The 16,209-nt window shown below is 41.3% G+C and overlaps 1 protein-coding gene and 1 pseudogene across 2 annotated transcripts in view; one reads left to right on the top strand and one right to left on the bottom strand.

The window, feature by feature from the left end:
• LOC103594466 overlaps positions 1-5,046 on the bottom strand; it is a 55,634-nt pseudogene extending 50,588 nt beyond the window's left edge.
• The window catches only part of SLC36A1 (solute carrier family 36 (proton/amino acid symporter), member 1), a 39,761-nt gene continuing 28,202 nt past the window's right edge, over positions 4,651-16,209 (top strand). The window contains exons 1-2 of one of the 2 annotated variants that reach the window (XM_008577680.1): positions 4,651-4,719; positions 11,934-12,078. In XM_008577680.1, coding sequence (XP_008575902.1) covers positions 11,939-12,078 — 140 coding nt within the window. In that variant the 5' untranslated portion in view covers positions 4,651-4,719; positions 11,934-11,938. Of the gene's footprint in view, positions 4,813-11,933; positions 12,079-16,209 lie in introns of both variants that reach the window. The other variant, XM_008577679.1, reaches the window with a different exon arrangement.

Here is a 16,209-nt window from a genome sequence, read left to right as displayed (position 1 = left end):
GTGTTTCTCTGTAGATACCGACAAAAGTTAGTGCGCCTTTCTGTGTCCCAGCCAAAAGTGGTCACTGTATGGCAATAATAGTGTGACACAATTTATAGGATAGAAGGCAACATGCACTGCAGGGGAAGGATAAAGAGATTACATTTAATGTGAATGTGTTAACACACATTAGGTAACACAGTGTGCATACTCGAAGGCAAAGTTTCTAATAAAGAGATTACATTTAATGTGAATGTGTTAACACACATCAGAGCCTGTAAAAGGACTTATGAAGTCTTAAAATAGTTCTCTACGTATTGAAAGTGGAGGAGAGACGGGTGGGAAGTAGAATGGGGAGAGATGGGAGAACTGACTTTACATTTTTTTCTTATATATTTTTCCAGAACTTCTTTATGCATATACAAGCAATAAAAATACATCTCCTCCTTTTTATACAAAAGACTATATCATAGTTCCCTTTATTTTTCTCCTTAAAGATATCTATCTGGAGTTTGCTTCAACATAATTCAGGGTGCAGGGGCATTAGGTGGGAAGAGAGATGATGGGGGTGGGGGATGCTATGTGGTGTTATAGGTAAACGATGGTGGCCAAACAGGTCTCTCTAAACAGGGTTTCACTCCCACCCCAGCGAAACCTGCTCTTTTGGACGTCATCAATGATTTCTACTTTGCTAAATATAGAGGTCAGTGTTCAGTTCTCTTCTTCCAAGCAGTAACATTTGACATTTCGTTCCCCTCCTTGAGCAATATTCTTCACTTGGCTTCCAGGAGATGACTGTTCTCTCCTATCTAAGTGACCACGCCACTGCGCTTTCTTCTGCCACTTGCTAGTCTTCATTCTGTCCTCAATTTTTGGACTTTTATCTTTATTTATACTCACTCCCGTGGTGATCTCATCTAGTCTCTCGGCTTTAAATATCATCAATATGCTGACAACTGCCAATTTTTTCTCTCTAGGCTGGACCTCTTCCCTCCACAGTCATGTCACTGCCTACTGAATTCGTCCCTTGGAGGTCTAACAGGCACTTCACACGTGACAGTCTCCCTTTTGTCCCCACCAAAACTTGCTCCTGCCACTGTATTCTTGTATAGTAAAAGGCAGCTCTAATCCTTCCTGTTGTTCAGGTCAAAGTATGTGTCTCCTCTCTCACATACTCCCTTTCTGATCCATCAGCATGGCCAGTCCACCATAGAAAGCCGTTCAGAAAATGCCACTTCTCAGCACCTTCCCTGCTCTCACTCTTCTTCACATAGCCACAGAATCAATGAAATGAAGTGAAATTCCTTGACTAGGCTCAGAGGCATTCCCAGCATAGTTCCTGGAACACAGCAGTCACCCAATGAATGTGGATTCTTTCAGGGATGGGATGAACTCACTGGTCAGCCTGAATTGGGCATAAATCTGCATTCTTTTCTTTTTCCCTGGTGAAATGAATGAATTGGAGTTGGTTTTTTAAAAAATTAACACGGTTTAAACATTTAATAAATATATATATAGTAATACTATAGCCAGTGAAGGTAAAAGTCTTCAGCAAAACAGTATGCACTGGTATTCATGACTGAATTGTAACAATACAAATCTACATCACTATACTCGTGTATACATATATTTTTCAATGAGACTATATTAACTTATTATATGATTTTTTACTAAATGTTTTAACAGCTTTTTGAGGTATTATTTACATAAACTGCACATATTTAAAGTGTATAATTTGATAAGTTTCAACGTATATATTCACTGTGAAACCATCACCACAATCAAGATCATGAGCGAATTTGTCACCTCAAAAGCTTCCTTATGCCCCTTTATAATCACTCTCTCCTCTCCTGCCCCTGCCCCCATTCTCAGGCAACCACTGATGTGTTTTCTGTCACTGTAGATTATTTTTAATTTCTAGAATATTATATAATTGGGATATTTTTTTCTGACTTCTTTTGCTCAGCATAATTATATGTGTTTTTTTTTTTTTTTGGCTGAGTAGTTATATGATTATTTTTTAAGTAAAATTTATTGTGTATATTTAAGGTGTACAAAATGATGTTATGTGATACATATAGATAGCAAAATGATTACTATAGTGAAACAAAGTAACATATCCATCATCTCACAGTTACCCATTTATTTTGTTTTTGTGGCAAGAGCAGCTAAAATACACTTATTTAGCAGGAATCCCAAATATAGTGCAATTTTATTATCGATAGTCCTCATATTGTACATTAGATTTCTAGACTTGTTCATCTATATATCTGCTACTCTGTATCCTCTGACATATCTCCATCCCTGGTAGCCACTGTTCTGTTCTCTAAGTATGATCATGCAATATTTTCCTTCCTGTGCCTGGCTTATTTCACTTAGCATAATGCCCTCCAGTTTCATCCATGTTGTGGCAAATGGCAGGATCTCTTTCTTTTTTTTTTAAGGCTGAATAATATTCCATTGCATATATATATATATATATACAACACAGTTTTGTTATCCATTTGTCCATCAATGGATGCTTAGGTTGTTTCCATATCATGGCTATTGTGAATAATGCTGCAGTGAATGTGGGAGTGCAGATATCTTTATGAGGTGGTGATTCCATTTGCTTTGGTTAAATGCCCAATTTACTTGAGATGATCATGTGGTTTTTATCTTTCATTCTGTTAATATGATATATCACATTCATTGATTTGCATGTGTTAAATCGGTCTTGCATTTTTAGGAATAAATCCCACTTCATCATGGTGTATAATCTTCTTGATGTGCTGTTGAATTTAGTTTGCTAATATTTTGTTGAACATTTTGGCATCAACGTTCATCAGAGAAATTGGCCTATAGTTTTTTTTCTTGTTATGTCTTTGTCTGGCTTAAGTATTAAGGTGATGCTGGCCTCATAAAATGTGTTTGGAAGTACTTCAAAAGGTTCTATTTTTTGGAAGAGTCAAGGAAGTATTGGTATTAATTCCTCTTTGAATGTTTGGTAAAATTCAACTGTGAAGCCAACTGGTCCTGGGCTTTATTTGTTGGAAGGTTTTTGATTACTTTGTCAATCTCTTTATTTGTTATTGGTCTGTTTAGGCTTTCTATTTCTTCCTGATTCAATCTTGTCAGGTTGTGTTTTTCTAGAAATTTATCCATTTCCTCCAGGTTATTCAATTTGTTGGCATATAATTATTCACAATAGTCCCTTTTTTGATCCTTTTTATTTGAGGTGTCTGATTAACACCTTCACTTTTATTTTTGATTTTGCTTATTTGAGTCTTCTCTTTCTTTCTTAGCCTAGCGAACAGTTTGTTGTTTCTGCTTAATTTTCAAAATACCAACTCTTCATCTTATTGATTTACGGGGCTTTCTGTTCTCTATTTCTGTTTGGCTTTTTCTGTTATTTCCTTGAGGTATACTGTTAGACTATTTGGGATCTTTCCTTTTTTTAATGTAGGCTATAAACTTCCCTCTTAGAACTGTTTTTAGTGCATCCCATAGGTTTTGGGATGTTGTGTTTCCATTGTCATTTGTTTGACAGTGGTTTTTAATATTGCTTTTGGTTTCTTCTTTGACCCATTGGTGTTCAGACACATGTTGTTTAATTTCCACATTTTTGTGAAATTTTCAAGTTTCCTCCTGTTGTTGATTTCTAGTTTCATACCATTGTGTTCTGAAATAATACTAGATATAGTTTCAGTCTTCTTAAATTTGTAAAGACTTATTCTGCTGCCTTACATGTAATCCATCCTGGAGAATGTTCTATGTGTACTTGAGAAAAATTTGTATTCTGCTGCTGTTGGATGGAAAGTTCTGTATATGTCTGTTAAGTCCATTTGGTCTGATGTGTAACTCAAGTCTAGTATTTCCTTTTAAATTTTCTGTCTGGTTGATCTACCCATTGTTGAAAGTGGGATATTGAAGTCCCTTACTGTTATTATATTACATCTATTTATCTCTTCACGTCCATTAATATTTGCTGTATGTATTTCGATGCTCCAATGTCATGTGCATATATTTACAATTGTTATGTCCTTTTGATGAATTGACCCCTTTATTATTAACTGATGACCTTCTTTGTCTCTTGTGATAGTTTTTGACTTGAAGTCTATGTCACATATTTTTTAAAGGAAAAATCTATAGCAAGAAGGAGGAAAGAGGAGAAGCCTAGGTAATATAAACACCTTAAACATACTGAAATGTTGCCATCCTTTAAAAATGTTACTTCAAATTTTTAAATATATTAAAAGATAGTGTTGTTCTACCCCACATTCTTATTTCTAGTAGCAACCACAGAGAGTTTTTGCATACTTCTAGAAATACGACTAGATGATTTTTAAAAAGATGTATATTTCTTGATTATAAAAGCAATGCATACTCCTCTAGATGTATTAGAAATGGAGCAAATGTACAAATTAGCGATATTTCACAAGCGCACAGCTCGGGACAGTGTAGTTTGACTGAACTCTGCCCATGCTCCAAGATGAATGCCCTCAGTTCCCACTCCCAGTCCCAGTTCCCTGCAGTGGCAACAGTTGGTCGCCAGGTGGTGGTGCGGAGCAGAGCGCCGGAGCACTAAGAGGAGGAGCGGCCAAGCAGGGGAGCACGTGACGTCGGCTTCTCTTCGGCGCCTGAATCATGTGACGGGGCCCGGAAGCGGCTGCCGGACCAGCCCAGGAGGATGGCTAGGGGTGGGCGCTGAGGCGGGGAGGGGTGGTGGGCTGCGCTGGAGCCGGAGCCGGCGCCTTAGTGGTGAGTCTCTGCGCTGACCTGCTCCGGCTGGCGGCCGTCACCGCCTCGGGCGGGACCCACCTCGCCCTCCTCCCGGCGTAGCAGATGCTCCAGGTCAGGCACTTGACCCGCCTGGGCTGCGGGGCTGCGAGTCCCCTCGGCTCCCGGGCCGCAGCTGCGGTACGGTGCGGGCACCCCTCCCGGATGAGGGAACTGAAGAACCCTTGTCTCTCGCGCTCTCTCTCGACCTCGTGGGGTTGGGGTCTCCCCGTCCTTCTTGACAGGTGGTGAAACTGAGGTCCCGCGATGGGGAAGATCACCCAAACGACCAGCTAGGGCTTCTTCCATGCTTCTCGAAGGGGCTCGGGTGTCTCCGGCATGTCTCTTGCCCGCTGCGGAAGCCCAGCTCCAGGCTTGCTAATAATGGGTCTTAGGGTCATAGAGTAGCAGAACGGCAAGGACCCTGTGAAATCATTTGGTGCAACCCCTCCTGGGACCGTTGGGGAAACAGTCCTAGGAAGGGGTAGGGGCTTGCTTAAGGTCACCCAGTGATTTAGAATCCAGGTCTCCCTAAGCTCCAGCGGCTGTTAGCTTTTCACCACACTGCCTCCTGCGGAGAACTTGACACGTGAAAGGCAACCCTTTTTCTGTCCCTTTCTCATTGAGTCCTGTCCTTTTCTAGCTCTCTGCGTTCTCCATCGCCCGGCTTGGGTTGGCTCTGGGTGTGGTTCCCTGTTTGTTCATGATTTTTCTGCAAACTCATCATTCTGTAGGTTTGATTTTTAACTGTCCTGCAATTTTGTGTAAGTCATACCAAAATATGAAATATGAATCGGAGTATGCTTCTGGGAGGTTAGGCGGCTCAGCGGAGGTTGAGCAGAACCCTGACATTAGCTTGAAGAATGCAAAAACTTTTGCTTTATTTTTTGTGTTATGAAATATGAATCGGAGTATGCTTCTGGGAGGTTAGGCGGCTCAGCGGAGGTTGAGCAGAGCCCTGACATTAGCTTGAAGAATGCAAAAACTTTTGCTTTATTTTTTGTGTAACTTGTCAGACTTGGAGAGACAAGAGACTTGGTTATTTGTGTGGATGTTTTACAGTTGTTTGAGACTTACTGAAATAAGATAGTAGCATGGTGTAATGGAAAGAACTGAGATTGGGGCATTGGGAGATTTTTGTTCTAGCTCTGCCACTTAGGTAGCAACCCTAGGTGACTCCCATCCTCACCTGGGTTTAGGTTTCTAAGTCAGCACTATGATGAATCCCTAAGCGCCCTTCTGCTCTGACACTCTGTGTGTCTAAGCCTGTTTTTTATTCAGAGAGATTCCCACCTCCCCCACCTCCCCATCCCCTCACTGTGTACATTATCAGCCTTGCAACAACATTTAATCCAGTTGTCCAGGAAGCACTTTCCTGTATTTATCTTATTCCTAGGTTGCCATGAAATCCTCCTCCTCTTTCTTCCTATCACTGTATTATGTCTAAGCTGAATGCTCATAGTTGAAAATGATTTTGACTTGTCTTTTATTACTTTAAGTATGATCAGGGCCCTCTTTTGACTCTTGTCTAGAGTCCAGTTTATAGTAATTAGCTTGCATTCAGAACATGTTTTCTTTAAAGATGTCCTGGAGTCAAGAAGTAAGGGGACACAAAAGGCTCTGTCATTTGCTCTGAGTTTGAGACCGTCTGGGGGTGGAGGCTATATGTAGCAGAGACCGCTCTGATAACAGTATTAAGCCTCTCTCCCTTTGTTTTCTGACTGTGTCATTTATAATTGCCTGATCTTGAGTCCTTATTTTCCTTCTAAGCCATTTAGCTGTTCATTTGGCCTCATCCCTGTGACATTTCGTAGTGCTCGGAGCTGTCTTTGTCTATTACAAAGGCTGTGCAAGGAAGAAAGTTTCCATTTATTTTGTAGTATTCCAGAGACTACAACTAGGACCGAAGGATGGAAGTGCTATAGGGAGATGGTGTTTGGTTAACATGAAAACTTTCAAAGAATTAGAATTCTCCCACATTGTAACACAGAGCACGGAGCTCCCTGTACCTAGAGATAGAGGGTTGGACTAGATAAAGTTTTAAGTTATCTTCCAACTCAGAGGTTCTGTGAAATTCTAGGACTGGGCTTGTTAGCATGTGGGATGTGAATTAGAGTAGATGGAGTAGGTGGTCACTTTTGTGAATGCTCTATGTATTTTTCCCATTGCCTTAGGTAACTATTCTCATGTTAAGTACTCTTGCTTTTCTTTCTTTCTATCCCCCCCATAAATGTGTCATTTCTTTAAACGCTTGATAACTCTTCAAGGGCCAGGTGTTGAGGAGTCATTGTTGTTAATAACATTTCTTCTTTCTACCCTGACCTGAGGTAAGATCCTAGGACTCGGTTGAGTGAATGAGCTTCTGTTTCTACCTTTGCTGGCCTGGTGCTGATAACCTTTTCCAGAACTGTATGACTGATTAACACCACTAACATCTAAGCCATCTTTTCTCTTTTTCCCATAGAGGAAGCTCACATTGAGTCTGTTTACCTCAACCGAGGTCTTGGAAGAATCCTGTACCTCCCTCCTTGAGCTATGTGTTGCTGGGTTGAGCATACAAAGATAGTCTCTGTTTAATGGGTGTGGGGTCCAATGGATGGGACATTGTAAGTACTCCAAAATAGGAACCACATGATGCTGCATTTGGTGCTGTCCCTTCTATTATCCTCCAAAACATTTCTCTGGGAAGCCTTGACACCCAGGGCCAGTTCTCAGTGACCCACTCTAGTAGCAAAGGCTCCTCTGTGCTTCCGTTTTTCATATAGTCAGGGAATCTGCCTGTGTGGGTTATGGACATGCTTCAGGCACTTTGACCACCAGTTTCAAGATAGGGACCTGGCTCCACTCTCCAGAGTATTAAATGGAGAATGTACTGCAGAGTTTATAGGGTGAACTTTCTCACTCCCTGTGCTTGAACTTCTGTATAGTAATAATCACAATTGCTAAAATTAATAAGGGTTCATATGTGCCAGACAACATAGCTAAATTTATTTATCTTTTCCTCTTATCTTCATAACAATATTGTGAAGTAGATATTATTAATGACATCTTTCAGATGAGGAAATTGAGGCATAGGTAAATTAACTAACTTGCTTAGAGTCACACTACTAGACTCCAAACTCATGCACTGATGCTCCTCAACTTACAATGGGGTTATATTCCAATAAACCCACCATAAGTTGAAAATATGACTTAATATACCTAACCAACTGAACATCATAGCTTAACCTAGCCTACCTTAAATGTGCTCAGAACACTTACATTAGCCTACAGTTGAGTGAAATCATCTAACACAAAACCTATTTTGAAATAAATGTTGAATATCTCATGTAATGTGTTGAATCCAAAAAAACTGTTGCCATGAGCTTTGTCTTGACTGGTCTAGTCTTACTTTGACTGGACCACTTCTACCTCTTGGTAGCCACTGCTTTGATTGTGCTTTGTCTTCAGGATTGTACTGGTAAGGTCATGTTTCATCTTCTGTTACAATTGTTCAAAGAAATGCTTCAGGTTCTTGATCCTACATGTTTAAAATTTCCATTGAAAGCTCTGACCTTATCTGCACTGATCTGGGTGCAACAGTTTTGGTACCCATTGAACAGAAAGTTTGCTCAGCTGTAATTTTTCAGTCAGAATTGTGTAAGCTGAACCAGTTGAGATGTCTATGGTGTTGGCAATTGTTTTTGCTGTTAATCATCAGTCCTCTTCAATTAGGGCATGAACAAGATTAATTTTTTCCTTGCAAATTGATGTGGATGGTCTACTGCTGTGACTTCATTTTCAGCATTGTCTCATCCCTTCTTAAAACGAGTTATCCATTTGTAAACTGCTGTTTTCTTTGCAGCATTTTTCCCATTAATTTTTTGTAAAGCATCAATAATTTCACCATTCTTCTACCAAAGTTTCACCATAATTTGATGTTTTTTCTTGCTTCAACTTTAGCAGAATTCATCTTGCTCTGATAGGGGCTCTTTTCAAATTGATGTCTTACCTTTCTCAGTGCCTCAAACTAGATCCTGTTCAGACATGTTATAAAAAGTTAATACGAGTTTGCTTTGGTGCAAAAAGTGTTTGTAATCCATGAATAGTCTTTTCATAGTACAAGTTTTTTATGAAATTTTTTTGAGAAAGGGCTTCTACTCGGACTTTTCCAGGGATGGGGAACATACTTTCTCCCAGAGCAATCTGTTCCATTTGGACTACTGTCTTTGATATAAGGTTCTTCCTTATGTCTAGCCTAAGATCTGTCTGCTTTTACTTTCCACCTGTTGACCCTGGCTCTGACTGATGATCTTTGAGGCCCCAGAGAACATGTCCAATCCTTATGACAGCTTTTAAAGACAGTTTTTGTACTTCCCAAGTTGCCAAGTTGAACCTTCTCAGTGTTTCCAGCCATTCCTCGTTTAGTTGGTTTCCATCCCCTTCTTGATCATGGTGTTGACCCCTGGATATGGCACAGTTTGTCATTATTGCCTTTGTAGTATGCTGCCTGGAACAGATTTCAGTGCATGGTAAAACTGAATGGTGCTGTCATCTACCTGGGATTCTCTCTCGTCCTAATGCAACCTAGAATTGTATTAGTTTATTTGTCATCTATTATTATATCATTGACTTCTATTGAGCTTATCATCAACCAAAACCTATAAGTTGCATTTTTTTCCTTTTTTCAATATGCATGTGATTGCTAAGCCATATCTCCCATATCCTGCAGTTTTTTGTTGAACTCTGAACATTAGATCTATAGATTACAGCCTTTTTTAAAAAAAATTTTTTTTAGCAGTTTTCTTAGCAACATTCTGTTGAGAGTAACTTCAGTTTTTATATACAATGTGAAGAGGCCTCTTTACAGTGTTTGAAATAAATTGAGCATCTATACTAAGTAAGCAACAGAGTGGTTTCTTGATTGAGGAGGAGGAATTGGGGAATTTATCAGTTCCTATATTCTATCCTTTCACCTTTAGTATTATATAGGTGTGATGTTATGAGTGTGTGTGTGTGTGTGTGTGTGTGTATGTTTTTGTCCATGATTCCTGGCTCGTAACTCCCATAGTCCTTGTTCTTTCCTAAGTGACTTCTCTCTGACCTTCACCTGCCTCCCTTTCATCTGCTCCTTTTTCTCCCCAAGGCAGGACTCTAATCTTCCCCCACCTTTCTGGCTTGGAGCTGGCCATAAAGATATTCTCTAATCTGCTTACCCTCATATATTTGTCCATTTTCTGTCACTGATAACAAAATACCTGAAACTGGGTAATATATAAAAAGAATTTATTTCTTACAGTTTTGGAGGCTTGGAAGTCCAAGGTACCAGTAACACAATTAGTGAGAGTCTTCTTGGTGCAGACTGTACAGAGTCCTGTGGTGATGCAAGGTATCAACAGCGAGAGGGCTGAGCAAGAGCTTTTTCCACATGCTTTCTCCCTCTCCTTAGAAAGCTCCCAGTCTACTCCCTGATAAATCATTAAACCATATCCATTAACCCATGAATAGATTAATTCACTCATGAGAGCAGAGTCCTCCTGATCCAATCACCTCTTAAAGGCCCCACTTTCAAATACCATATTGGGAATTAAGTTCCAACATGGATTTTGGCAAGGACAAACATTCAAACCATAGCGCCCCATTTCAGAAGGATTCTTGCTCCATATCCGAGAGGAAGGAATGCTGCATAGAGAAGCCATGAAGAATCTGGACAGGCCTTGCTGCATTTCCGCACTTAATCTATTAGTGTTAGATCACACCCTTTTGCCCAATCACATTTCTACATGGTTATCCATGCTTCGGTCATGCCTGTTCAATGAAGTCTCCATAGAAGGTTCAAGAGGACAGGGTACAGAGAGATTCTAGGTAGCTGAATATGTGGAGGAGGTTCCTGGAGGGGGCACACCTGGGAGGGTGTGGAAGCTCTGCACCCCTTCCATATGCTGCACCCCGTGCACCTCTTTGTCTCCTCTATAATATCTGTTGCAGTTAACTAGTAAACCTAAGTAAGTGTTTCCCTGTGTTCTGTGAGCCATTCTAGCAAACTAATTGAATCCAAAGAGGGGGCTGTGGGAACCCTGACTTATAGCCGGCTTGTGAGAAGCACAAGTAAAGCAGTCTGGGGCTTGCAATTGGCGTGGGAAATGGGACTCAGTTTTGTGGATCTGAACCTTCAACCTGTGCGATTCTTTTTCTGTTAAATGAGGGTTTGGAGTGACCTCTGAAGGCCCTTTCAGCAACAGTCTCTAGAATTCTGGGAGCCTACATGACTCCCAAAATGTATCCTTATTGTGTATATTAATGAGGCACTGTCCTTCTTTTTTCTGTGGTAGCATTACTGAGAAAGTCCACCCAGGGACACCACTTTTACTGTCTTTCCCCAGCACACAACAGGAAGGGTTTCTTCTCTTACCGTCTTTTAAAATGAGCAAATCCATGAAAATAAAAAGGAAGAAGAGTTGTGGAGGGGAGATGTTGAGACAAGGGCAAGAGGTGAGCATCCCTCATGCTCCTGGTCTTCCTCTGAGCTGCCTTCAGCTGCCACTTCTCAGTACTCAGGAAAAGAGTCCTAGGGCCAAGGGATGAGAGTTTCTCATGGCCTCCGAAGAGTATAGGATAGGACTGAGGTCATGGCAGAGAGAAGGAGAATGTCATTTGTGACTCTTGCACCTGGTGGGGAGTTTGAGCAGAACCGGATGGTCCAGAGGGGATTTCCTGAATGCAGTAAAATCCTCTAATGAAGGCAGAGGAAAGAGGGCACAATGAGAAATACCCAGATTCCCCTCCTTTGAGAGCTTGCTTTTGTGAAATCTATTTTTCAAAGCCCAAGAAATGAGCTCAGAGGAAGGAGTAGTTAATCCTGACCTAAGTAATGGGAAAGGCTTCCTGGAAGCACTTGTCTGTGTTTCTATCCATTTTTCCCAAACAGTGTCTCACCTCTGTTCTACCCAGGTGTACTTTGGTGAATTTAGAAATTTACGAGTGTGATACCAACTGGGAAGGTGGGAGGCAGAGGCCGAGGGAGCCATGCCCGCCCTGTGTACTTTGCACCTTTTCCATTTCCCTTGGTACCAGGCACACTGGTTGTACTTAATTCATAGAGCACCTGTCACTGTGAGCAACGGTGACAATGGCTGCTTCTGCCCCAGAGCCCACCCCAGACTTGGAGCTCAAGGACCCAGCTGCTGGAGGTCTTAATGCTGGCCCTTTCCCTCCAGCTACCATGTCCACGCAGAGACTGCGGAATGAAGACTACCAGGACTACAGCTCCACTGATGCGAGCCCGGAGGAGAGCTCCTCGGAAGGTCTGAGAAACTTCTCCCCCGGCTCCTACCAGCGTTTTGGGGAAAGCAACAGCACAACGTAAGTAGCCGTTATCTTCTTCTACCCTCCTGAGTGGGGCCATGTTCCTATGTCTCCCTTGGAGTTACTTCTCCATGCCCATTTCATCAGTTCCCCACTTTACAGATGAAAGGAGTGCTGAGATTTATGTTCCTTGCCTGCTACTCTCTAGTCTGTTTCTTTGTCTTTGTTCATTTTAGCTGTGTTGGTCCCAGAAGGCTGGTGCCTAGTAACAGCTTGGCCTGAAGAAAAGCTTCTGGAAAGGACAATCTCTTAATTTAGAACCATGTGTCATCTGTGCTAGAACCTCAAATATTGCCAAGCCCAACTGGAAGCCTTCTTTGCAAAGTCTCCCCCAGACTTCTATCCTCATCACCAAACAGCCAGTTCATTTGGCTGAAGAATAGTGTAGAGGGAGGAATAACTTCTGCACTTAAAAAACTCAGGTACTGATAGAGAAGAAGAGATCTGCTTTGCATTCACTAAGGAGGGCTTAAGTCTCGTCCCTGGAAACTGAAGCCCAAGATTCATCTGGGCTGAGACCCTCTTCAGGCTTCAGTTTCCCCAAATGTAAGAAAAAATCGAGGACCCCACTATGAAGCCATGCCGACTATGTGGTTCTCACCACTTGAATTAGAAAATTCAGAGGAAGGTTTTCTGCTCTATTGAGTTTCCCCACTACTCCCCAACCTCAGCAGCCCTCTGTGATTTCTCTGGATCCCAGCATGCCATCTTTTGCAGCCCTTCTGTTTATTCCTCAAGCTTAGCTGTTACCCTTTCTGTGTTCCCTTGTGGATTGGGTGTGGCTTACCGAGGGATCCTTTCTGTCCTAAACTTGTGCCATCCACTATGACTGTGTGGGGGGCCCAAGAAAGCTTCTCCTGGAGCCCATCACTGGTGAAGCTTCCTCTGCCTACACTCTCTCCTGGTGCAGGACATTGTCTCTTACAAGCTGGGAAGGAACTAGAGAATATGGTCTGTCCACATTTCTGGCCCCTCACCACCACTAGCTGTTTTCTGTTCACAAAGATTCCACCTTTATAGTTTATTTCTCATATGGCTTGCTTTTGTAGATTCTGCATTTGCTTGCAGTTTTAGCTGATGGAAAAGATTGCTTAGAGCACAAATGGCAGCAGTGAAGACCGTCCTTCTCTTTCCTCTACTTTATTTGTCCCCTGGCGTCCCCCAGATAGAGGAGCTCCACACACCCGTGACAGCTTCCCTTCAGAGGTCACGCTTGTTATTGTGAAATACTTTTTCTCAGCTTCTCTCTCTGTAGTTACCCTTCCAGTTTTTGGCCCTTCTTATTCTCCGGCATCAACTTGTCTAAGCAATACTTGCCATACGGAATCTGGAGTTTCATTTGTGTAGAGACCTCTCTGAAGCTCAAAGCCAACCAGCTAGCAACTTCAGCATAGTAGCTCATAGGTTTTGGACATGTGGAAGCTGATGCCTGCCTGTTAGCTATTCTGAATATCTCTTTTTTTCACATTATATTTTAACTAATAGTCAATCAAAAATTATTCCCCCTTGTTTGCTGGAAGTTGAGCAAATTAGAAGGTACTTTCCTTGGGCTTGCATTGGGACATTTCCAGAGTATACTTTTGTTCTGAGTTCCCTTTTCTGCCCAGATACTGTGATACAAGGTAGGTGACCAAGAAACTCCATCTGTAGGTGAAGGCAGGTATTGCAGCCCCATCACAGGTGGTACCTGGAAAAGTATACCCCTGGGACGTGGAGGACCGGTTCAGTACTTCCAGCCTGTGGCACAGGATCCACACAAGCATTTAAGTAGAAAACATACCAGGTATGATTAAAGTATAAGTTGGTTTCCAGAAACTTTTTAACCCAAATGAGTCTCTAATATGTAAGAAGTGTTAGGGACAAGTTTTTGAGCTAGGTTGCTTTTCCATTTGTAATTTGCCGCACCCTACTATTTGGTATGCCAAGGACAAAGTACATGGAAGTACTTCTTAGACTGCTGCACATATACATGCACACACCCAGCTCTTCTAGAAGTTAAGGGCTCAGTAAAAAACCCTGATTGGGGGTACAGATAAGAACCCCCAAACACTTGATAATGGTGTGTTTAGTGAGGTTATTTTCTAGCTTTTGGTGTTATCAAGCTGTTGACTGCTTTGACAGCAGCCTCATTTTATGCTTCTGGGCAAATTTTTCTTCTTGTTCCAATGTTGCGTTACATAATACCACCTATTAATCGAGCCCTAGCACTTCTTCCCCAGGCTGGCACGCTGAGAAACTAGCTGACCAAAACTGCCTTTCTCTAGGTGATCTGGAGCCATTTGCAAAGTGTGGTCTGCAGACCTTTTAGGGTGCCCAAGATGATTCTGAGAAGCCTCTGAGGTCAAAACTATCTTCATAGTAAGACTAAAGTGTTGTTTGCCTTTTTGCTTTGTCAACATCTGCACCGATGATGCAGAAGCAGTGCGGGTGAAACTGCAGGTGCTCTAGCACGCATTGAGGCAGTGGCACCAAATTATACTAGTCATCAGTGTATTTCTCATTGCCACACATGCACAGAGGAAAAAGCCAGTTTCACTTCACAGTGTCATTGGTGCAACAGTCAGATTACTAATTTTATTAAATCAAGACCTATCAGTACAGGTGTTGTAATATTCTGTGTGACAAAATGGGCAGTGCACTGGAGCACCTCTGTGGCATACCAACGTATGGTCCTTGTCTCAAGGCGAAGACCTTGAGTGATTGAGTTGTCAACTGAACTAGCTGTTTCTTTTTCATAGAACACTATTTTTACTAGAAAGAACAACTAACAAACTAAAAGTTATTCAGACCCGAGTACTTGGCAGACATTTCTTGAAAATGAAAGAAATGAGCTCATCACCTCAAGAAAAATAGTCAACAGTATTTGTTGCCCAGAGTAAAATTTGAGCTTTCAAGCAAAATTAGGTGAAAAAACCCAACAATTTGTATTCAGCACTGACAGCTTCCTTCTACTTAAAGACTTTTCCGATGAGCTCAGTGGTGATATTAATGAATGTGACTTTTTGATATTGTGCAATGAAAGGTGTTAGCATTTGGAAGATCTGCATAACTCAGGGAACCAATATCCTCCAGATGGCCAAAGTATGATGTTAGGAAATTGTGCATGGGGAAAAGATCCATTCCAAGAGCAAGACCACCAGTGGATTTTAATGTAATAGAGTATGAAAAGTTCAGATTCCACCTTGCAACTGGCTTTGAAGAAACCATCATGTGTTGCATTTTGGGGTAATGTCAAAGAAAAATTACCATAATTGTCTGAAGAGGCTATTAAAACACGCCTTCCCTTTCCTACTGAGTGTCTAAGAGGGAACAAATTTTCTTCATATACTTCAGCCAAAACAGTGTACCACAACAGATTGAATGTAGAAGCAGAAATTCAGCTATCTTCTAAGTGAGACATTAAAGAGATTTGCAGAGAAAATAAGACAGTGCCATTCTTCTCACATTTTCTTTTCCAGAAAATGGAGTTATTTTTTATAAGAAAAATCTGTTTTTTATATTAACATGTAATGAACTTACTATTATTTTCAGTAAAATATTTTTAATTTTTTTTCAATTTTGATTTTTAGTATAGTATGAGGAGTACTTCAAAAGTTCTTGGAAAAATAGAATTAAGAGATAATATGAATCTTTCCATGAACGTTTTGAAGTACCCTCATATGTATCAGCATATATAATCCACATAAGCAAAAGCTATTTGGGGTTCTTAATAATTTATCAGAGAATAAAGGGGTCCTGAGACCAAAAAGTATAAGAACTTCTGATGGAGCATAAATGGAACTATAGAGATTTGCCGAGCTTCTCCCTTCCTCCTTTTTTCAGAAAGATAGTCCCCCTTGTAGTTAAGACTGCAGTCCATGGAGTTTACTTTGTGATATCCACAGTATTGGGTAATCCCAGCTTGGGGCCATCTATTAAAAAGAGTAATTTTGGTCAGTCGCCTAGAATCCTTGTTATTTCAGAGCTGATGGGACCATGGAGATCATCTTGTCCTAGTCCAGCTCCCTCACTGTACAAGTGAGACAACAAGTCCAGAGAGGGGAAAGGGATCATCATGTGGAGGTGATGGCACAGCTAGGGCTACAGGGACCTGATCTCCCATGAAATCAGCTAAGAGTCATTTGGGGG

This window comes from Galeopterus variegatus, unplaced genomic scaffold (genome assembly GCF_000696425.1).
Source record: "Galeopterus variegatus unplaced genomic scaffold, G_variegatus-3.0.2 Scaffold1562, whole genome shotgun sequence".
Lineage (NCBI taxonomy): Eukaryota > Metazoa > Chordata > Mammalia > Dermoptera > Cynocephalidae > Galeopterus > Galeopterus variegatus.
The sequence above is the reverse complement of the archived record's forward strand: the minus strand, read 5'-3'. Positions and strand labels throughout refer to the sequence as shown.